The 24,815-nt window shown below is 45.3% G+C and overlaps 1 protein-coding gene across 1 annotated transcript in view; it reads left to right on the top strand.

Moving 5' to 3' along the window:
• WDR86 (WD repeat domain 86) overlaps positions 1-18,153 on the top strand; it is a 345,312-nt gene extending 327,159 nt beyond the window's left edge. Inside the window, exon 7 of the mRNA XM_086941464.1 lies at positions 16,413-18,153. Coding sequence (XP_086797590.1) covers positions 16,413-16,628 — 216 coding nt within the window. The 3' untranslated portion in view covers positions 16,629-18,153. The remainder of the gene's footprint in view (positions 1-16,412) is intronic.
• Positions 18,154-24,815: the final 6,662 nt, after the last annotated feature.

Genomic DNA, 24,815 nt, shown 5'->3' with positions numbered 1-24,815 from the left:
TCATGGATAAGTTTGTTCTTATGAGAATACGCTCAGCACTGTGTGCTATAAACCCTGACTTTCCACTAGAGCACCCATCCTTCACTCCGCTAACTGTGGTAATAGAAAACGAGCGAAGTGTACACCTTATATAAAAACTATAAGGCATGTGCTGCTATCATTCCAGTTAACGATGACAGGCTCAGTAGTGCATGGGAGAGAGACTTAGGCAACCGAATTACAGATGAGCAATGGGCTTCCTGCTGCTCAGTGAAGAAAAATGTTTCCCTTAATAGCCGCCATAAACTGATACACTTCAAATTTCTTCGTAGACCATACATAACCCCTCCATAGTCCACAGAATAGATCCTTCCAGATCCCATCACTGTCCAAAATGCAATGCCCCACATGCAAACTTCGCCCACCTGGCATGGACCTGCCTGTGTATCCACACATATTGGGTGACAGTGGATAGGACTATTAGCAGTATGTGAATGTACCAATGGTCCCCCTACCAGAAATTGCCCTCCTACGATACGTTATTCAGTTTCCCCCTAAGATTCTCAAATTTGTTGCCATTGGTCTGTTGCTAGCGGGGGCGTGGCTTGGGCGCCGATGGCGATGGTCGCCTGAGAGCTCGGCTCCGGGACTAAGCCCGGATTTATCCTGTAAATCGGAGGCTGCGGGGCACCCCAGACCCCGCATTCGGCTGAGCGGACCGACGGAGACCTGCCGGGGCCCTTGGTGGGGCTCGGACGAGGGTTGCTCCGGAGTGCAACCGAAGTTTGCGGAGTCGCGGAGTGCGACCCAACATGGCGCCCGGACTTCTTTGTCCCCCTGGCCGGACCCACTAACTTGGAGGAGCGTCGCGAGCGGCGACTTGCGCCCGACTTCGCCATCCCCGACTGCTTTGCGCACTGGTTGTCTATTGGATCGGATTTCTCACGACGAGTTTACACTCGGTTGGGTGGCCGGGCGGATGCCCACGTTATAGGAGACCCCGGGAGCGGACGCCCTGTGATCCGGGCGGTGGCCCGTCTCGCGACTCCGCACCTAGCTACGTCTTCCCGGCCAGCCCACTTCCATGGGAGGCGCGACACCTTGGCGCTACACATCGTCCAGTGGAGTTGGAGACCCTCACCCTGGATCTCTAGCGGGTGAGCGGGCCTGCCTGGCACGGCGACGGTTGTCTCCACCCCCTCATCGGTGCCCTCGGACGCCGTGGCGGTGGCGTGAGTCGAAGCGGAGAAGTCTTCACAGGCCCTGGAGACGGAGGTCTCCTGCACTCGATCTGAGGACCAGTAGCCGGGAGGGTCGTGGTCGACACCGGCGCCCGGAGGCGCCTACTCCGGGTCCTTCACGGAGTGCCCCCGGCGACATGGGGAAACCTAGAGGAGCCAAGGGGCCCACCCCGACCGCCTCGGACTCGGAAGCCCAGGACAAAGAGGAGCTTGGGGACCCAAAGAGTTCTGATGGCGCGTCGATGCAACGGCAGTTCGACCGCGTCCTAGAGGCGATAACGACCACGAGATCGGCCATCCAACAAGACATTGCCCAGGTGGCGACGAGCCTAGGTCTCCTCAGAGCGGACCATGGCAAACTTTCGGACCGGGTCAAAGAAGTGGAGAGCTCGGTGAAAACCTTGGAGCCGGCGCAGCGAACCTTGGCTGCGACGATGAAGGATGCCCTGTCCCGAATTGCGTCCCTGGAGCAGAGGGCGGAGGATGCGGAAGGCCGCAACAGGCGTAACAACATTCGTGTCGTGGGCCTCCCGGAAAAAATCGAAGATGGCGACATGGTGACATACTTGGAGGCCTGGCTCCGTGACACGGTGGCCCCGGAGGGGCTATCCTCCTTCTACACTCTGGAGCGTGCCCACAGAGTCCCGGCGCGGCCGCCGCAACAGGGACGCCCCCCGAGGCCAGTGGTGGCGCGATTATTGCACTTTAGGGACAGGGATCTAATCCTCAACGCCGCCAGGCGTAATGGTCCATTCAAAGTAGCGAACAGTCAGGTGAACATCTTTCCGGATTACACCTACGAGACTCAACGCAAGCGTTTCTCCTTCCTGGCGGTCAAGCGCGAGCTCAGGAGCGAGGGCATCCAGTACTCGCTTCTCTACCCTGCAAGGCTCCGCATCATAGTCGACGACAAAACTCAGTTCTTCGACACCCCGGAGGATGTCTGTGCCTGGCTCGAGCTCTATAGGGCAGGGAAGGATGGTTTCGGCTCCTCGTCCCAACAGGCAGATGAGCCGGAACAGAGGCGGCGATCCAGGAGGATCAGGAATCGCCGCGGCCGCACGGGAGGGCCCTCCACTGCAGAGACGTCGTCGGAGCGGAGGGGAGTGCTGGAAGTGTTGTCGGAGTTGTTGGGTGCACGGGACGAGGCCATCGAGGAGGAGGAAAACCTGGGTGAAGAGGTGGCACCATCGGACTCGGAGGACTCAGTGACTGATAGTGCCCATACACCGGTGATCACACCGAAATCGGTGGAGGACCTTTTGGACGGACAAGGGTAACGGGGTGTGCTGCCTTATTTTGGGTGGGGGCCCGGCAGGGGGGAGGCGGTTGCCGTCCATAAGCTGCTGACAACGAGGGGGGGGGGTGCCCCTGTTTCTGCCCCGGGAGAGGTTGTCGACACTGTTTAGGGCTTGCAATGGTCCTGGTGGCCTAAGCGTCGAGGGCCCACTGCCTCCGCCCGGCCCGCACCTGGCCCTTAAGGCCTTCCCACGGTGGCGACCGTGGGATTAGTTGGGGTTACTGGGTTAATGGAAGGCGAGGTTTGGATGGGATCTAGATGGTATAGTTTGGGTCCTGTTCTGGGGTGGGTGGGTGAGGGTTTGGTTCGTTCTTGGGTGGTTTGGTTTTGGTTGGGGGAAATGGCCGCCATCAGTGCTGGGAGGAATGCTGTCCTTTTTTTGTGGGGACCCGAATGGGGAGATTGTGCGAGAACGTTATGGGACAATGGATGATGTTGCTAATTTGAAATGTGTCACTTGGAACGTAAGGGGGCTTCATACTATGTCCAGGCGCCACAAGGTCCACGCTTATTTAGTGCGTAGGGGAGTGCAAATGGCGCTGCTGCAGGAAACTCATCTGAACAAGGCGGAAGGGGCGGCGCTACAGCGTAGATGGCGGGGGCAGGTCTTTTCCACCTCGTACTCCGCTTATGCCAGAGGGGCGCTAATATGGATCAGGGCGGGGGTCCCCTTCCAGGTCACGAGAACAGTGGTAGATCCGGAGGGGCGATACGTGGCTATCTCGGGAACACTGGGAGGGAGGGATTTGAACGTTTGCTGTGTGTATGCTCCTAACATGGACCAGACTGCCTTCCTTTCCAGGTTATCGGGCTCGTTGGCCCACTTCTTCTCCGGGCCCCTTCTGCTTGGCGGAGACTTCAATTCCGTAGTGGACGTAGACATTGATCGCTCGCATCCACCGCTTCCCGATTCTCCGGTTCGTCGCACAGCTAAGGGTCGTCAGGATTGGCAGACTCGCTGGGGTTTGACGGACATCTGGAGAGCGCATCACCCCGCAGCTCGGGATTATTCATATTTCTCGAGCCTTCATGAGTTACATGTCAGACTAGATGGCTTTCTAGGGTCGCCCGAGTTGGTCTCGGCGGCGGTCCGATCCGAGTACTTTTCCAGGACCATATCGGACCATAACCCCCTCCTGCTGGACCTTCGCTGGTTCCCCGGGAGGCCGGCGGTGCCCACCTGGAAGCTGCAACCCGAGACCCTTGAGGACAGTGTTTTCAGGGCGGACCTGGGGGACAAGGTGGTGGAATTTTTTGCGTCCAACGGCGGCACCGCGAGTACCAGAGCGTTAGAGTGGGATGCTTTTAAGCTAGTGGTGAGGGGTTACTGTATCTCTAACAAGGTGGGCATGAGGCGTGTTATCCTAGCTGACTTAGATGCAGCGGATCGGAAACTCCGTGAGCTTGAACTTCGGCGCCCCGGGCACCCGGAATTGCAAGTACCAACGGCGGAGGCGAGGGAAAAGGTGGAGGCAGAGGTCGAACGGCTCCGCTGTTTTGACTATAAGGCCTACACGGTCCGATCCATCGCAGAGGGGGACAGATCGAGCGCGTTGTTAGCGTGGCTGGCGAACCCTACGCGCCAATCCCAATCGACGACAAGTATGCGACAGACGGACGGCACCGAGGTACACACCCAACCGGAGATTCTTGGCTGCTTCCGGCATTATTATGAATGTTTATACCGTAGTCATTCCGCACGAGACCCTGACCGACTTGAGGATTATTTACGTCCACTGGAGCTCCGCACGGTGGAGCAGGAAGTGGCGAAAGCCCTGGGATCCGACATTGAGCTGGGGGAGATCCGTGGGGCCATCAAACGGATGGCGAGAAACAAGACCCCGGGCCTAGATGGCCTGCCGGTGGAGTTTTATGCAGCTTACGCTGACCTCCTGGCCCCTCGACTATTGGTGGTCTACAGGGAGGCGAAGAGGCTGGGGCGACTCCCGAGCTCGATGTGTGAGGCGTTGGTGGTTCCTCTCCTTAAGCCAGGCCGCGACTCGTCCGACCCGTGGTCTTATCGTCCCCTATCGATGCTGACGGTGGACTATAAAATACTGAGCAGCATCTTGGCCTCGAGGCTGCTGGGACACATGAGTTCCCTGGTGCATGTGGACCAAGCTGGTTTCATCCCACGACGGAACACGACTATGAATATCCGCAGGTTGTTCCGTTTGTTAGGGGAACCATTCGTGGACGCCCCGTCCCCGGTCGTCCTGTCGGTGGACTTAGAGAAGGCTTTTGATAGCCTGGAGTGGGACTACCTCTGCACGGTACTGCGGAGATTCGGCCTAGGGGAGGGCTTTGTCAGATGGACCACGGTTCTATATGCCTCCGCGTCGGCCAGGGTCCGGGCGGGACCGCTGATCTCCTCGCGGTATCCGGTAGGACGAGGCACGCGGCAGGGGTGTTCACTGTCCCCACTTCTCTTTGCGCTGGCGGTGGAGCCATTCGCGCTGCACCTTCGATCGGGAGCCCATTATACGGGCTTGTGGACGCCTGCGGGCCCGCATTATGTTTCACTATATGCGGACGACCTGTTGCTCTTCCTGGAGGATCCGATCGACGCTTTACGTGGAGCGGCGGGGGCGCTTACAGAGTTCGGGGAGGTCTCGGGTCTCCGTGTGAATTGGCCCAAGACCTGTCTTTTTCCGGTACGCAGGGGCACTCCTGCCCCTGCCCTAAGTAGGGAGATTAGGTGGGAACCCGACTGCTTTAAGTACCTCGGGGTATTTGTTTATCACGACCAACCTGACCTCCTAGATGGAAACATTGCCCGCAGCATTCGGGCACTCCGAGGCTGCATGGCCTTTTGGGCCACGCTGCCGCTTTCGGTGGCGGGACGGATCGTCCTACTATTTCCGGACTCTACCGATCTGGGTCCCACCGGCCACGTTTCGACTGTTACGCTCCATGGTGGTCGGATTCCTCTGGGGATCGGGCCGCCGGCGGGTGGCCCTCAAGACCCTGATGAGACCGAAAGACGAGGGGGGGCTCGCGGTGCCGGACTTTGAAAAGTATTATCTGGCGGCGCAGCTCCAGACCTTCACCCAGGAGGTCGCCAGGTAATTCCGGGGCCCGGAAGACGGGAGGGGAACGGGCATGGCCAGGCATGTTCTATCCTTTATAGCGCTGCGACAGAGATTGGCCCTTCGGGACTTGTCGATGGAGGAGCGGACTATCCGCCTGTGTTGGAACCGGGCCCACGCCCGGGGCCAACTGAGGATCCCGTACGCGCCTGAAATACCGTTGGGGATGTTGACGGCCCTCCCCCACGGAGGGGATTGGTCACGCTTGGCGGCCTGGGAGGATGCCGGTTTACAGCTGGTTGGGGATCTGTACGAGGACGGAGCGCTCTTGTCCTTTCAAGATCTTATTGACCGCTTCGAGATCCCCCGTGGTGACTTTCTGCTACACTCGGCCATTATGAGAGCGATCCAGGCGCACTGGAAAAACGGGCAGGAGGAACTCCCCTTATCTCAGGTGTGCCAGTACGTGATGATGTCGGCGGGCACGGTGAAGGCGGTCACTTGCCTCTACGGCAGGTTGATTAACGAAGGGTTAGCTCCTCTCACCACTCTCAAAAACCGTTGGGAGGAGGACATTGGTAGGGAGATCCCGGCGACGACTTGGTCCCAGCTGGTGAGACGAGCCTGGAAGGGCACACGCAACGCCCGTTTTCAGTTGGTACACTATTACGTTCTCCATAGAGCGTACCTGACCCCGGTGAAGATCAGGCGATATTTTGCCACGAATTCGGCGGCATGCCCTAGATGTCCGGCTCCGGAAGCGGACCTCCTACATATGTTATGGGCCTGTCCAGGTCTGTCATCTTACTGGAGGGACGTAGAGACGACCCTGGAGGAGGTGACGGGGAGAGCCTTATCATTCGATGCGGCGGTGGGGCTCCTGCACTGGTTCCCCCATACCCCCAGAAATAAAATTTCTAGTAAATTTATCGACCTGGGGCTCCTCTTGGCTAAGCGAGAGGTGACCAGGAACTGGAAGGCACGGGTTGGTCCAACGGGCAGCAGATGGCACAGTGAGCTTTTGAAATGGGCGGCGGGGGAGAGCGCGCTGAGATATCAACTAGCTTGGAGGCAGCGTAATGAGAAGGCGCAGGAGGCCGCGTTGGAATGGGAAATGTTGGTTCAGGCCCTCAGGGATTATTGTGCCCCCAGCGACTCTGAAAGTGAAGAAGCGACTCGCCCCGAGTCCCGGTAAACGTTTGTACTGATGGTCCTATTGCTTTCCCCGTGGGTCCCAAGGCAGATCCTGTATAGGTGACTCCCTGGCGCTGGTGGTGGGGTGGGGTGGGGTTTCTTTGTTTAGTAGTTCTTTGTGGGTGGGGGTTTTCTTTTCTTTTCTTTTGGGTTTATAGGCTTGTTTAGAAAAGCAGATGACGGACAGTGTATCATCCGGACCAGCTCAAGCATCCTACTGATCCCCCTCTGTATTTCGCCGCCCGACCCCAGGGTTGTGGGCTGGATGGCTGTGTTCGGAATTGACGGTGGGGGGCCAGTGGGTCTTATACTGTTGATACTGATTATGATACATAGCTGGTCGATACTGTAACGATTTACTAATTCCTGCAATAAAAATATATTTAAAAAAAAAAAAAATTGGTCTGTTGCTAGCTAAGAGAGAAGTAACCATTCATTGGGGTGGAAAAACCTCGCCTTCAGCAAAGGGATGGTTAAAGAGTTTAGCTTCCTGTTCCTGTTCCATGAACAGTGAACTGTACGCAACCACGACCCTTCCCTCCTCCGGACCCCAGGATATATTGGGCCATTTCAGAACTTATTTGAACACTCAGCAACAGGACTCCCACCCCACACAGCAAGAACAGGGTATAGTGCCAACAGGCGTTGGGTAAACAATGCCAGCACATATGTTGATTATTCTTATTGAATACACCAGTATGATCATTGCGTTGCAGGTTGTACTTATACAGGAGAGTGCCACAAAGTTGGGTACAGTATGTTTGGAAGGGAGTAACAACCTTGCGCTAGAGACAAACCTGTCACTGACCATGTCATGAGTGATGTAATATGTGACCTCATCAGCAGTGCATTGCAGGCGCGCAAGTTATAGTGAGTCCAACTAACTATAACGTGGGAATTTCAATGGTTTTATGTCAGTAAAATTTCCAGGTAACTATAACTGGTGTGAAACCTATGGTTTTTTCAGTGAATTTCATAGGTTTTTTAAATGCTAATTCCTAACTATAACTGGTGTGAAATCTATGGTTTTTTCAGTGAATTTCATAGGTTTTTTAAATGCTAATCCCTAACTATAACTGGTGTGAAACCTATGGTTTTTTCAGTGAATTTCATAGGTTTTTTAAATGCTAATTCCTAACTATAACTGGTGTGAAACCTGTGGTTTTTTCAGTGAATTTCATAGGTTTTTTTAAATGCTAATCCCTAACTATAACTGGTGTGAAACCTATGTTTTTTTCAGTGAATTTCATAGGTTTTTTAAATGCTAATCCCTAACTATAACTGGTGTGAAACCTATGGTTTTTTTCAGTGAATTTCATAGGTTTTTTAAATGCTAATTCCTAACTATAACTGGTGTGAAACCTATGGTTTTTTCAGTGAATTTCATAGGTTTTTTAAATGCTAATCCCGAACTATAACTGGTGTGAAACCTATGGTTTTTTCAGTGAATATATATATATATATGTATATTAATATAATACCTTTTTTTTAAAGTATATTCATTTTTTTAATGTTTCACCCTGGAGCGCTCCCGGTGCGTGTCCCGGTGCGCTCCCCCCGCAAAAATCGAAAAAAATAATTTGGTTTTGTTTGCCCCGCGGGGCCCTTTTATAGCCCCCACATCAAACCTAAGGGGTCGGGGGGGTCTACTCTGCCCCCTTATGGTCATTTCCCCCTTTTTTTTTGCCACCTCTTGTGTCTCGATCCTACCGAGACACAAGATGGCGGCCGCTCCGGACTGTTTAGAATGTTTTAAGACACCCGACAGCCAATCAGATTTCTGTGCGCAAGTCGCGTAGCGCGCCCGGTGCGCTCCCCGGTGCGCGTACCGGGGCGCGCCTATAGATATATATTTTTTTGAACCTAAATTACTCAAAATCCACTGGAGCACATATCTTGGGACATAGCAAAGGCACATCGGGCTACCAGTCCCTACAATTTTGCCAAGTTTGGTGGAAATCCATTCAGCCGTTCGGGCTAAAAGTGAGTTTGACCGCCCTATGGAAATGAACATGGGGAAAACACGTTTTGGGACCCCCCTTTTATCTCGACCCCGCTTGACAAATCCCCCCCAAAACTTTCAGGGAAGGGCCGGGGCGCCGCGAGGCAAATTTGAGGAAATTTTCAGGCAGATTCGACAACCGGCGCCAAAGTTATTCACAATAGAATTTTGAGATTTTGCATTGAAAAAAATCCTAACTGTAACTACCTACTGGCGACCGCCAGTAGGTTATTTATTTATACATATATATATATATATATATATATATATATATATATATATATATATATATATATATCAGCTCCAGAGGACGCCAAGTCACAAGGCACTGCACAGGCGGGTGCTGTAACGTGGTGGCGTACCGCGAAATCAATGAACGCTCGATAATCTCCTCCAAATCCTTGGAAAAAGATAGACAGCACTCGCGGGAAATCTTAACATAGCGGGTTTATTTGCCAAGACAGACGCGTTTCGGGAAAGCTCCCTTCTTTTGTGTCAAACCATTGTGCATTTGGCGGCGCCATTTTAAAACCAGGTATGGGTGCCTGAAACAAACGAGGTGTGCTCACCACCCCATTCATATTAATAATAAACTGCCACATGTTGGTGATGCACCCGAGATGAAAAGACAAAGAGAGGAAGATACTTACGTTTGAAACAGACCACATATTATAAGAACAGCGAGTTCTCGTCAGCGTCAAAGGAGGTTTTTGGAACTGATAAAGACATTAATTCCTAAAGCATTTATTTTTCTAAAACACAAAAAATGATTGATTTACGTTTTGTACACACACAGTTTACTGAGGGCTAAAGATGTATCATGGGTATTGAAGTATGTTGGGCACGTTTTGGTGTAATCATCAGTTTTGAGTGCATGCACGGTAGGGGGAGGAGCCGAAATAGTTTACAAATCGAGCTGAGAGCAATGAAACCATTTAGAGTTCGTGAAGAACCCGGACCTGTAATTGGGAGAATAGGAAAGCAGGTACGCACAGCATTCTGGCGGAATTAGAAAGCTTTGGTAATACGTAAAGCAGTCTGAAATTTATGTATTTGAATAGTAAAAGCCACAGATAGGCGTGAAGGATAGATAAGCCGGAATACATCGAACTGACATGCATAGAAAGGAGGAAATGTGCACGGGTAAACATTAGAAAGCTTGATAGTTAAATATCTTGGTCTTTTTTAATTTTTCATTAGCTACCTTTGAAACATAATGTGTGGTTATTTTAAGAGTATGTATATTCATATTTAAATGTCTCAACTATGAAATGTATACAAAATTGAATTTTGATATAAGTGTGGTTTCTTTAGGATTAATGTAAATGTTGTTATGTTAAATTTCAGCTACCCCTGACGAAGAGCATATAAGTGCTCGAAATGAATTGGGTCTTGAATAAAGGAATGCTGTTGAGAACTACTTTTTGCGTATGGATCGTATTTACAAGGAGGCTTGGATGGGCCCATGTGGATATGTTAAGTTCCCAAAAAAACGCAATTTGGTGAATATGTGGAACAAACGGAAATAATGAAAGCAACTTGATAATTTGTTTAGGCTTAAAACTTGTTTAAACATACACGAGGACAAACGGACGAAAATATGGTGGATCTTGTATCCTTAAAGAAAAATGCAGTGCATCAGGGTGTGGAGTGTTAATGTTACGCTCCCCACATTCAGGATTTAAATTGCGCGATGGCAAGGCGAAACCCAACGTTGCACGCAAGTGGTCAAGTAAGAAAAATGGATTGTAATTGATTATTTTGAAAAGCATGGTGTGCTCACCACCCCATTCATATGAAACAAACGAGGGACATTGCGCACCTTGACAGATCGTGGGCGCCATCTTGTAAGTACAATATTATAACTTTTAACTAGGCGTCCCAAGCACACTGATAATTTAACTGTGCCATTGTAACCCGCCCAAGTACATTACTAAAACATTGACAATATCATCATGTATTGTGTAATCCTCCTGTGGATCGGCAATGGCAACCCAACTTGGTTGCCCTATTCCCCCACATAAACATTTTTAAGTCAAGCCCCTACCCTGATTAAACTACAAATCCATGTTAGTACCATGTAACATCTGTTATCAAAAAAGGAGGAACTGGTTTAACTCCAATCCACTATATCCAATTTACATATTAATTTAAGAAGAAACCCCGCATTTCCCACAAACACCCAAATATTTACATGTGAAGACAATTCCAAAAAGTCCATATACAATACCCAAGTCCTGTTCATCGGTTTTTAGTTACAACCATTTTATGTACCTAAGTGCACTGCTAGCTCCTCCCCGCTGTTGAGTCCCCCCGGGGCCTTAGTTTGTAAATCTACTATGTAGCGAGATTCAAGCCGTCTGAGTTTTTGTACTCTATCACCTCCTCTCTGATTTTCTGGTACCTGATCTAAACAGAAGTACTGGAGGAGATTTCTGTCACTTTTGTGCTTGATTGCAAAATGTCGAGCCACCTGTTAAGTGAAATCCTTTTTTGCTATTGCCCGCATGTGCTCGATAATCCTTAATTTCACAGGATTGATGGTACTATCCACATAGTTCTGATTACAGGGACATCTTAAGCAGTATACAGCAAAGGTAGTATGACAAGACATGAACTTATTGATCCTTCTCCCTCCTTTGCATCCCTTAACCTCATATGTTGACATTCTTCTGCTATAAGCACAAGCTTTACACTTCCCACAAGGAAAAAAATCTCCTTGCTTCCTGAAGTGTGCCAGTTCTTTTCACCACTGGTTCTAGATGGCTATGTACCAGTTGGTCTCGAAGAGACCTAGCTTTTCTGAATGTTATTAAGGGGGCAAGTGGTACATCAGATCCAATTATGCTGTCTGTCTTTAAAACATGCCAATATTTTTTCATGATCATTCTGAGCCAATTTGAGTCACGGGAAAAGGTGGTTATCAACCTAAATCTCCCTTCGTCAGAATTCTTTTTAGGTTTTTTCTCAAACAAGGTCTCCCTCGGCAGCTGTTCGACCCTCCGGAGTGTATTTTCAAGAAGATCTGCCTTATATCCCCTTGCTAGGAATCTATTGACACTACCCTTCGCTACCTTTTTGTAATCTTCGCCCATCAAGCAATTGCCTCCTAATCTAAGAAATTCCCCATAGGGGATGCTGTTAATTAGACTGTGGGGATGGCTACTAGACGCACGTAGCGTACTATTTCCAGCAGTTGGCTTCCTATATAGAGAGGTCTTGATTCTACCATTGTATACCTCTACAGTCAGGTCTAGATAGCTTGCTGCCACCAAGCTTATCTGGCCAGTGAATCTTAGATTGTAGTTGTTGGTATCGAGTACTCTTATATAACATGCAGCCACTTCTACGCTCCCATTCCAGTCCAGAAACAGGTCATCATTGTATCGGTACCATGATTCAATCTTTTCAGACCATTTTTCATTCTCAGGGGCCCAGGCTACCTGCTCCTCCCACCAGTCCACGAATACATTTGCGTAACTGGGGGTGAAGCAGGAGCCCATCGCCGTACCTGAGATCTGTCTGAACATGTCACCCTGAAAGAGGAAAATGTTATTACATAGACAGAATTCAATAAGTTCTAACAGCATTTGATTATGCAATGCTAGTTTCAATGGCCGTTTTTAAAAACATATTCTACCGCCTGGAGACCCTGTGCATGATCTATGCATGTGTAAAGACTGGTTATATCAAGTGTAATCAGGCAGTATGTCGATTGCCAATTCAATGTCTCAATGTACTCAATGAAGTCAATTACTGTCTCTGATGTACGACTTTAAGGCATGAACTGACTCAAATAAGAAAGGATCCAAAAAGTTTGAAAGGTTTTCCGTTAGACCACCAATTGAAGAGACTATGGGTCTCCCCGGTGGTTTATCCATGTTCTTATGTACCTTCAGTAAATATTAGAAGGTGGGTAGGATCGGATTGGTTGTCTTTAGGAACAGATATCCATCCACATCAAGCATGTGTTTGTTGTGCCATTTCTTCAGCAAACCATGTCAATTTTCAATGCTTGATTGATACACAGTCTTCGTAGAGGTTTCATAGCATTTACGTCTCCGAGTTGTCGCATAGCCTCCTCCACATATTGTTCTCGCGAGAGAAGGACGACATTTCCCCCTTTATCCGAGAGTTTACAAATAATTGACTGATCATCTGTTAGACTTTTCAATGCCCCTCTTTGTGCTTTTGTTAAATTATCCATGCTTTTCCTCGATGGTTTGCTTCCTCTGAATGTCATCAACTCCTTGATGATTAAATCTGAAAAAGTATCTATAGCATCTGCGGGTAGCTGTGGAAGAAATTTAGAAGTTGGCTTAAGTCTACTGCTTGGTGCCTCTTGATCAATTTCCGCCCGTGCTAGTCTCTGGGTTAGGGTAGTAGTTTCTATGACATTTTCCATAGTCCCCTCCTGTCGTAGGGTTTCGAGCATTTCCAATGCCGTTAAGTCATTCACATTCAAAAGATCAGTCTCTTTTTGATTTATTTGTAAAAATTTGGTTTCTTTCGGAGTAGGTTTGGTCTTGTAATATTTGTGTAACTTCATCTTTCGGATGAATTTGAACAGGTCAATTCTAGTCTGTGTGTATTCTATGCCATCATTCGGGCAAAACGTCAGCCCTAATTTCAATACTGACTCTTCATTTGGTGTTAGCATTCTATGTGAGAGATTCACAATGGTCAGATTATCATGATCATTTACCATCTGGCCCCTCTCTTGCTTCTTGTTACTCTCACATTTTGATTTGGTTTGGCTCTTCCCCTTTCGGCTGCCCCTTCTGGTTTTCCTACCTCCTCCGGGGGTTTTTTCTTTCCTCCCCTTAACCAGTTCTGCCTGATTATGTTGAACTCCTGTTGAAAAGGGGTCTTTTGAGTTGTTCCCGAAGGTCCTGCCAATTCCTCACCCGATTGTTCTCCTTCCATAAAATCTGACTCCGAGGTTTCAATCCTTGGTGGTACCACTATTTTTTTTGTCTTGCTCCTATTTGCTATCTTTTTACGAGTCTGTTCATATTTTTTTGCGAATGTCAAGATTCAATCCATGGCATAGTCGCGTTCGTCGCAATCACATTTTTCTTGTTTCAGGACTTTGATCTTCATCTCATACTTTTCCAACCGCTTTTTCGTTGCTGATCTAAGTTATTCCTGTTGTTATTTATCGGAATTCTTGAGTAGCTCCTCTTCCAAAGCCTCGATCTCTTTGAGGGTTTTGTCACGGTCACTCCACGCAAATTGTATCAAAATTTCCAACATGCCCCTACAAGATAGGGCTATGTGTGCCGCCCAAGCTTCCAGCAGCAGTGGGTCCTGATTTTCGTAGGCCGGGACAGTAAAGATGCGCAAACACCTCGGTACTCTTTGTACCTCTACATAGCTTTGTAACGAGGTACCTTCCCACCATTTGCGCACTTCCCTCTCATATAGTCTCCCAAGTTTTGTGAACTGGTGGGCTAAAGTACTCTTCACTTCAATAACGGGTTTCTGTGGAGGTAGCGTAATGTCAGGGTTTTTGTTTTTAAACATATCAGCTGCCACTTCCATGCGTTCAGTGACATTAAACATTGTTTAGTTTGTTGGCAATCACATGGTGCTCCGAGCCCGGGCTCCACTTTTCAATCCCTTGCTGTGTCACTTTCCCTCGCCTTGCCAGCCACCCTTTAGTCAAATGCGTGTTACGAGAAAAATCTCAGGGCTTACCGCACATCTTTGTGGTCCTGCCTCACGCTAGAGTCAAATGACGTACAATGGCGTTTTCACTCTCCGTTCCCATTTCCAGTACTTGGTGGCGGCGGTGCACTCGCTGCAAAAGTATCCCAGCTCCAGAGGACGCCAAGTCGCAAGGCACTGCACAGGCAGGTGCTGTAAAGCGGTGGCGTACTGTGAAATCAATGAACGCTCGATAATCTCCTCCAAATCCTTAGAAAAAGATAGACAGCACTCCCGGGAAATCTTAACACAACGGGTTTATTTGCCAAGACAGACGAGTTTCGGGAAAGCTCCCTTCTTCTGTGTCAAACCATTGCGCATTTGGCGGATTACACAATACATGATGATATCGTCAATGTTTTAGTAATGTACTTGGGCGGGTTACAATGGCACAGTTAAATTATCAGTGTGCTTGGGACGCCCAGTTAAAAGTTTTAATATTGTACTTACAAGATGGCGCCCACGATCTGTCAAGGTGCGCAATGTCCCTCGTTTGTTTCAGGCACACATACCTGGTTTTAAAATGGTGCCGCCAAATGCGCAATGGTTTGACACAGAAGAAGGGAGCTTTCCCGAAACGCGTCTGTCTTGGCAAATAAACCCGCTGTGTTAAGATTTCCCGTGAGTGCTGTCTATCTTTTTCTAAGGATTTGGAGGAGATTACCGAGTATTTGTATATATATATATATATATATATATATATATTTCCAAGAGAGTATCCGAGAGGCTTAGGACGCACTCAACAGCAGCAAATTCGACTGAATTCTTTGATGGAAGGAAAACCGGCAATGTGTTCCTGATTTGCTTTCTGCCTGACTAGTTTCGGAGTCTCCCTGCTCCTTCATCAAAGGCATTACGGGATTAATAGGAAAATATTGCTAAATCGATTGACAATGCCAATAAGTACCGAAGCTGAGACCCATTGGCTTTGTCAACACTTGTACTTCTGTGCCACCTGATTACCACTACATTTCTTCAGTTCTTGCTAAGCCTTAGGTCAGCTTGCTTCCCCCTCATAGAGAATAGGAATGCTTTATAACAATTAAGAGCCTCATTTGCGTGGCCCCTTGCAGCACTTTTGCCCCGTCGGAGCATCACTTTTTTGACACCCCAGTGGCGTAATGTCCCACAGTATATTTACAAGGCCACACAAAGGCACTTTACATGGCTCTTCATGGATTTGTGAATATGTGTCACTTTCACGCAGAACACTGTGTGAAAGGGGCTTTCCATGGGTATTGCTTTGGGTGCTCCCACGTAACACCCATGGAATCTGAAGCATTCCCCGTTTTACAAGGAATTCTAATCGTGGGACTGCGTCAGATTCTAACTCCACCCAGGGGTGGCATTATGGCGGCACACAGAGGAGAAATGTTGGCTTAAAAAAATCAGGAGTACCGCACCTGAATCGGGTTTGTTGCCCTCTAAGACACTTTAATAACATTACATTGTCATGTGTCTGCTCCTGAAAGTTCAAGCTCAGACAGCTGGATAAATAAACAAAATGATCACAGCTGTGAGAAGGGCAAGCTCTTTTTTATTTTTTTGCCCTATCAAAACATGTACTCCCGGCACCCAACATGTGGCTGTAGCAAGAAATGTTCTCATAATTGTCTGGCGACAGCTGCACTGTCATGACAGACTATAAAATTGTGGTGCTTACAGTGTAGGAAATGGTGGATTTGGGGTCAGCATCTTTCAGAGGCATTGAAAACTCTAGCTATTGTTGATTTTACTAAAACGTTTTTCATGTTAAAAAAAACTCTTTTTCCAAGGCCATCTACTAGATTGTGGTAGACTAGCCTGATGCTGCAAAACCATTGTTACAGGTAAGTAGATTTTTCCTTTCTGGGCTTCCTGAATTACAGACTGTCGTACTCTGTTGGAAGGAAACAAATGTGTCTTGTCAACATGATAAAAGAGAAAGTTTTTAATGAAGCACAAACCTGTTCTTACAGATCCACAACAATTCACTGTACACCGCTTCCCATGATGGCACCCTCAGGATCTGGGATATACATGACCTCTGCAGGCAAAACAAGCGGCACAAAAAGAAAGAGAAACCGACGCAGAGCAAGACATCCCAGAAGGGAAGCCTGCCACACCTCTTCCATAATAAAGTGGGCTGCTCGGTGGAGGTGGACAGGGAGTGTGAAACTATAGAGATCACATAACTGAAAGGACTGACTTCCGGATTTCAAACTACTTGACTCGCCAAACAAGCGACGGCACCAGCGTCTGCCAATGGGATCAAACCTTGACATGGTTTGTCATCGTAGATATAGGACGGATATTGATTGTAGCATTGTGGATTACAGGCCACAAAGATTAATGTGACAACTTCCTATGACAAAAGTGGCTGATTTATAGCTCATTATATAATGTGATAGTGTAATCTTTTCTGGTACTCACACTTAATACAAGACAAAGTAAAGAAATGCCTGTCTGGTGTGTTGCAACATGAAAATGTTACATTTTTGATGTAGAAAATGTGAACATGAACATTCCACTACAATTCCTTTCACTTTTACACAAGACCAGATGGGGATCCTTTTCATGATTACAATCTCGGTATAACAGGTGAAAACCCTTCAAGATGGATGGCATTTGGGGAATGCATGGATATCTTACATTTTGTTAGTGGGGTATTCCCCAGTTTGCATGGTTGCTCTGCAATACAGCAGACCCAAGTAAGTGAGAAGGCCACGATGGCAACATTTGCAGGCCCCCAAAAATATTTTTATGGTTCCAAAAGTGTGCACACTTGTTTTATATCACTTTTGCTTGTACTTGGTAGGTAATTAAGCAAACAAGTCTTGCCAATGTGGCATAGGTATATAAAAAATATAACCCCCAACTGACTATTGTAATTGTCATAAAGAGGTCTATTTCATATGAAGCAGCAGGCCACAAACACAGAAGACAGAACGGACTTATAGTATGCTTATACTCTACTTGATGGGTGTACATTACTCCATAAAATACCTAAATTGTAATTTTGAATTTTGACTAAGTATTTTTGAGTTTGGAAAAAAGGTAGCCATGTTTAGAAAGCCTGAGCCCTATTTCTAAAAGTCCGTGAAAATCTGCACCTCCAGGTTGATGACCTAGCAGTGGTGCAGATTCAACCATTTAATTATGTTTGGAAAATAGCAGCATTCCCATCTTTTCAGACATAATCCAGAAAATGATTTGTGGATTCCTTCTTTTTTTCTTTTATTATCCTTGGGAAAATATTTTCCCTCTGAGAAAACCATTCCCTTACACCCCAACCAATGTTGGGGGAGCTTGCTGTCCACACTGCAAAAGGCCTACCTGTCTATTGGATGATTTCAATTAAGCCATGCTTAACTCATGCAATCCCCTCTCAACATAGGACTTCGTTGCAGTACGCTGTAAGATGAAACAGGATAGATAACCACTCAACCATGCACTTTTGTGTTATATTTGTGAATTTCCAATGTTGAGAATTTGTGACCACTACTAAACCTTTCAATTTAACTTGTATTTACTTGTATTTATTGTGTACTTCATCAACCTTGGTAACTTAGTCTAACAGTCGCAACTTACATACATTGAAATCTGTAAATGAAACATCAGATCAATAAAGTAACTCGGTTACTGATGAAATATGATACTTGGTGCAGAATGTTTCTTCCAAATGTTATATTCTTTTAATAAAATATAGCCAAAATGACACGTGATTTGCCTTCTTTTAGGGAGTGATTGACAACCAATTTCATGGTTCATGAAAAATCATCCTAAAGGTCCTCGCTGTTATGATCTCTCATAAAAGGAGGAGGATTGGTTGATTAGTACTGCTAAAACAGAAGCTACTGAACATGAAACTAGGCAGGTTTTATATTGTTTCTGGAAAGAGAGATGATCCTAACTGAAGAGCGTAGAGGGAAGCAAAAAGTTCCACAGTGGCAGCTTTTTTTGTCAGATGGGTCTCCTGCCAAGCGGACATGTAAAAGCTTGGGATGGTCAAGGTGGCCTTAGTGGGAGCTTTTCTTGAACAATTAAGGCCTTAAGGCACAAAGATACTATGCAGATACATTGGGCCAGATGCATTAAGAGCATGATGTACCAAGCTGAGAAATTTGAAAACGATTCTCTTTTCAAAAGGCAGAAATTTAATGTTGGACAGGTAAGTGGCAACTTAGGTCTAACTGTTGAGTCTAAACAAGACGACTGCCATTATATTCTGGAGCCTGGAAAGAAGACATTTAGAGAGGCCAACAGCCTAGCCATGATGATATTTCTGCTGCAATGCACCAGTCCCCCAAGTTGAAGAATAGAACTGTTTTAATAAGGTTTCAAGTAGAAGAAAGTATCGGAAATCCATCTTGTTTATTTAGGAATAAATGGATGTCTTCAGAAACACACTTGCAGTAGAAACATTGGCGGCAAAAGTTGTTGTGCAAGGACTGTAGGCCAGCAGACTGAGGTCCAGATTGTAGGAGGGCCACCCAAAACTAGATCTTCAGCCTTGATCAAATTTACCTTCAATGTCTTTCTGTAATTGAGGCATTCACAGATAAAATTCTTCCCTGGAAGATAGTTGGTTTTGGAGTTTAAGGCCAAAGATTTGATAACCATCTTGTGGAACCTATGAATTAGCCTTGGATGGGAACTGATATCAAAGGCTGCGGAAAGATATCAAATGAGAAAAGGGGTGACAGGGCCTCCATTTAAGGTCATCAGAATTTCTTCTGTGTCAGTCATGAAAACAAGGCTGGTGCCACGGAACAGGCGAATGCCAGATTGAGGTGGGTAAAAGATTAAAACAGATTTAGGAAAATTAGATTGCTGGTGGTTATCAAATGTTTCAACAATGTTAGCCTTTAGAGGGTCCGAGGAGCTGGACAGAACATATTTAATGTCCTTGGTGGTCTTCTCCCAGTTCCTTCAAAAGGGTAACACACATTAAGGTTCCTTGGAACCTGTGCAGTTGTTAAAAAACTGAGGCTGTGATAGGTCAAAGTGACAATACCTGCTATAACTAAGGGCAAGCCTTAGGTCAGTACCTCAGGTGAGGATAACTTTAAACTCTGGGGGAGAGCTTCAAATGTAGGTGTAAAAAGTTCCGGGGGACTAAAAGGCATGAGTGAAATACAACATTTTTCAATGCTCTCTGCTTTTGAGTGGAAGAAGGAAGATAACTGCAAAGTTTAATTAAAGGGGATGACAGCATTGCCACTAAGGTTTTGGGGCTAGCTATAAGTTCCTGAGCAATCTCAAAGACCGCTTTAGTCATGCATGCATGTGCACTCACAATAATATGAACTATGAGCAATAAAAAATTGCCGTACTCTAGGCCCAAGGTTTAATCATTGTGCCATTTTATTTTCTGGGTCATAGTGTTTACACCAAAGGCAATCCACCTGATTGCAAGCTGTCTACATGATAGATGGATTCTGTGTTACAGTCTCTTAAAGGTTGTATGTCTCTTAAGCATAAGGTCATCCATAATTTCAGAGAGCCATTCATAAGTCTTCATAAGACCAGTCGATGAATCGTCCACTAGTGAGATCCTGGTATCAACAGATTGGTAATAAATACTGAAGTAGGTAGCATTGACCATGGACTGAAAAGTTGCTGTGAAAGATTTAGGAAAGTTAGAGGGGGATGTTATAGTAATAGAGATGTGCATGACATAATGATTGCTCCCAGAGAGAAGAAAAGTATCATATGTGGTGATGAGGGATAGGTAAGGATGAGAAAATTAGATCCAGGATATGCTCTGTATTTTGTGTAGAGCCAATAGCACACAACTGAAAGTTAAGATTGGAGTAGGGGTGCACATGAACAATCGAATATTCTCTGACTCCTGAGATGGAGAGGATGTCCTCAAAAGCACATCAAAGTAAGGGAGATTGGATGTGATCCAGCGGCCCTGCAGAAAATCTGTCTCAACAATACTACCCAACACCAAGATACTCACCATTAATCATAAACTCTTTGCAAGCCCATGAATAACTGAGACAAATATTGGGCAACTGAATCATGTGACCTAATCAATCGGAACTTTTCACAAACTATTTACACTTTATATACAACTGCAGTTTTTCATCATCATAACCATGGCAATAATAATGGAAACATTTAATTAAGTCACCTAGGCAAATGGATCAACTAATGGTAACTAGACTCAGAATAAACAAGACCAGCTTGTCATTTCAAAATCTATTTTATTAATTTTATTTTCAAATAAAGAGCACTTTTTGTAAAGGAAATCTTTTTATTAGCATTTTGAAAGCATCTTTTTATTAAGTAAAGGCACATTAGACTGTTATTCCAAAATGGATCAGCATGTGAAGTATTAAAGCAGAAAAGGTCTCATTCCCTAAATTCTATTTCCCTGACTAAACTTATTAAAACCTAAAAGGAAAAGTCATTAGTTCAGCTTTCCTTACGTGAGTCAAAAGTCCAACAGCATCTCACGCCCTTCAGGATTCAGGAACGAGCCAGCAGCCCTCCTCCCAAGGGACCAAGTTTTATACATTTTCTCTATCTAAAACTTAGTAAAAGAATACTTTTTCTTCGTCATTCAGCTTTTTCATTGGCTGACAGCCGTCAGTCCATATGAGCTCATAACCTTTTCAATCCAAAGTTGTGCCTTTCTAAACCGTCTTTTGTCCTTTTTCCACAAGCGACATTAGCTTCCGAGGATTTTGCAACATCTTATTAAATAACAGTTCGCTGCTTCCTCAGCTTGGCTGTTCTGCCGCTTCCTATCCTTGAAGTTATTCAACTCAGAGCACATCTTGCACAGTTCCATTTATTTATTTTCTGATGAACGCAAATGTGACAAACTGTTCCGTTCTCTTAGCTGTGCTCGGCTCATCGCGACAGGATTCCAAACACCCATTTAAAAAGCTAGGCCTCAGACCTTTTTCTTGATGGCTAATATTCAAAGAAACACAAAACATTAATTAATTTGAGTAATGAAAGTCATTCTGTTACCCACCCCCTTTACTAATGTTAACCCATTAGTTTATGTTATCTAGCTTTAAGCACAAGAATGCAGCGTTTTATTTACCAACTTCTTCTTAGGCCAACAGGATTCTCCACGAGCCTTTGCCACATATAAGACACAACATAGACAAAAGCACATTTAAAATAAGCACATGCCATTAATTAAACAGCCGCAATTAATGTTGGCAAAACATATAGACAAAGTTAGTTTATTATTTTTCAGCGTACTCGCAAATGCAACAAAGAGCACATAATGTTAATCCCCTTATGTTGTGAATGCATTTTAATCTAGGTTGATTAATACATATTCGTGCATAAACTCATTAATATAATTAATTTATTATGGAAGTTTAACTTCGCGAGTCAAAACGTATTTAATTTCTAAAACTCGCTTCATCAGATGCAATACTGGGGAACCAGGTTGGGAATGGAACTGTGCTTAGAGTACCTTTTGTGAACCTGAGTGTTTTCCTGCATAAAACAGATACATGAATGACATGTGGGCAGATAGTACCACAAGAGACGTAATTTTGCATTGGAAACTGTCATTTTCTCCTCATAATATGATCATGTGCTAATGCTGTAACACAAAAGCTAACTATATGTATTAAATACCAATAAAATTGGTTAAAAAAATAAGACTAGAGTAGGAGTTTCTAGGGTAACATATCTTGCTTCCCAATTACTGATGTCTCCCAAAATAAAGATTTTGGAGGGAGCCACAAAAGGAGGATAAAAGGCTTTAGTTCAGTCCACCAACAACACAATCTTCAAACAGCGTAATGGAGTTAAAAGCTTTCTGGATTTTCTATAAAATGGTCCAGATAATAGGTGTTTTAGACTCCCTGGTACTAAGGAATTTGTCCATCTGCCAACTCAAGGGAGAAAGCCAGTTGGACTGCAATCACCCTGCAACCACTGAGCAATACTTGAGTGAGATGTGTTTCAAGTAACAATTCTTTCTACGAAATATCACAGGGATGAGTAGTTGAACCCAGGCCCTCTTTCATAATAGACAAACACACTCAAGAACACAAAGAAACATAGGATATATTCAAAAGATATATTTTACAATTAAAATCCTAGTGCACACATTATGAGTAGTAAGTATAATGGAACTAAATAGAACAGTATCTGCAAGTTTAGCGAGTAATGTGAAGAGCAGAAAATATTGCAATACATTGGTTGTATAACATCACATCAATCCCCCCTCATACATTTGGCATACTAAGCTAAACTCAGCACCAGAAGAATAGCCTACTTTGATTTTCAAAGATTGGCCACACCTGAGTATCTACTTTGAATATTTAGAATACTGTTCAATCCAAAAGCTTTGTCTGCTATTTTCGGTGTTGGAAGGCATGCTGATAATCCCAGCATGGTAATGCCGAGTATGCCTCCCTTTAGCCTTCAGCAAATAAAGGTGATATGATTCTGCATGGCCTGTGTTGTTTCAGTCTCCTGGCACAAAGTATTTTTCTCGCTCTTCAAACTGGTTTGCGTGAATGAAAAAGTGCTGAACTGAGCCATATTTACAAAGATATGGCAATGTTCAGCTCTCTCTGTACTAGCGCAAATGTTGCTGCCTAGCACCAACGCAGGCACCCTTGCGCCATGGTGTAAGAGTGCCTGCGTTGTAGTCAGGATTGTTTATGTTGAGAAAGACATACCTCCCTGCACAAAAGCAATCCTTTGAGAAATATTCTACTTTAGAAATATGTGGCAGAATGCAGCACATTTGCTGAGAAGAAGTAACAAGGAGAAAGTAAGTTATTTCCCCCTGTTAACCAGCCTCTGGTAGGCACACCATGTTGGTGCAAACCCAGGTTTACAAACTTTAATAAATCTGGATTTGTGTCAAAATTCATGGGTGGATGCATGGAACGCTAATGGTCTAGCCGTGGAACACCTACCTGAAGCAAGGTAATGCAAGTCAGAGCTGCACACTCCGTTACCTTTTTTTTAAAAAATGACTAAGTGATGCAAAACTACACAAATTGGGCTTTGTGTCGCTTAATAAATCCTGACATACATTTTGCATTAGGCTGTGTAAACAAATGATGTTACGCCAATGTGAAATGTTATGAAATCTGGGCTCTGGTTCTTAACTTGTATAACATTATCTGGTCATTATAGAATAAACAATTAGCAGAAACTGAATTCATTCTTTTTTACATATTTTCATTACATGAAACCATGCCCTTTAATACTAATAAGCAAGGAATGTAATTGTTAGCTTTCTTGAAACTTTTTTTCACAATTCAATATTTAATATTTTACAACAGCGAATGCAATTCAGGTTAAATACTCTGAATATATTTCAACAGACATAATTATCATGTTGCCTTGAAGAAATGATGTTATACAAACATGGTTTCTATATTTGTAACTCATACCTAAGTGATTAACATGTGTAACCTAAAAAATGGAAACCCCTAAAGAAGAAAAGACATTATATTTAGACATGATAATTATAACATGAGTGTGGATTCAGCTAGCACCAGGGAGGCACCTCAAAGTAAAAGAAAGCGGAAGAGTGAAATAAAATCAAAAGAAAGAGGAATATTCTTTCAAACAAAACTCACAGAGGAAGGCAAATTCACTTGAGAGTAAAGTGATTTGCTGTAACTGTTAATTAAGTTCCGATACCTTGATAAATAAAGAGTTCTAACATTCAGCGTTTCTAAAATTAAGAGAAAGGGTGGAACATGGGAGTGACTTGATAACAAAGACTTGAATCATGATAAAGTCTATAACCAAGGAGCAAGATTCAGGCTTTAATAATTTCTGACGCAAACATCAAAATAATATAAAATAATATAGTGTACAAGATTCCTGTAAGGAAATGCCTCTTTTTACATTTTCACCCCTATATTTTTGGACTGATGCTGCTGGTTTTTCGACTCTGAGAGTGCACTGAGTTCTGCTAGCCAGGATAATCAGTCAGGGTGTTAGCCCACAAGACCGGCATTAAAGGTGAAGCCACCTTTAAAGGGCCTCTTGTGAAACATCCCTGATCAGGATGCCTTTTGTTTCTGCAGACAATTAGGAACCAGGGCTAAGGGAGGGAAAACTGTGTACAACCTGGGTTTTATCTCCAAAGGAGAGACAGGGGCTTGGTAGGTCCATCATGCAGGCCACAGACAGCTATGAAAAAAGCAAGGGTATGCAGTTCCTAAGGGGAAGGGGGAAGAGGGGGAGGGGGGATTTATATGTTAATACCAGGTGTTTGTAAGGAGAAAGAAGGTGGAGATGGAATAGCTCCAATTAGGAGAAAGAGCCTTCACACCCCCAAAGGGTGTCATGCGTCATCATCGGGCAGCTCCTCGTTGGGCTGGCGCTGCAATGCCCAACTGAGGCCTTCTCTGGTTGACGACATG

Source organism: Lissotriton vulgaris, chromosome 10, assembly GCF_964263255.1.
Source record: "Lissotriton vulgaris chromosome 10, aLisVul1.2, whole genome shotgun sequence".
In the NCBI taxonomy this organism is placed as follows: Eukaryota; Metazoa; Chordata; class Amphibia; order Caudata; family Salamandridae; genus Lissotriton; species Lissotriton vulgaris.
The sequence above is the reverse complement of the archived record's forward strand: the minus strand, read 5'-3'. Positions and strand labels throughout refer to the sequence as shown.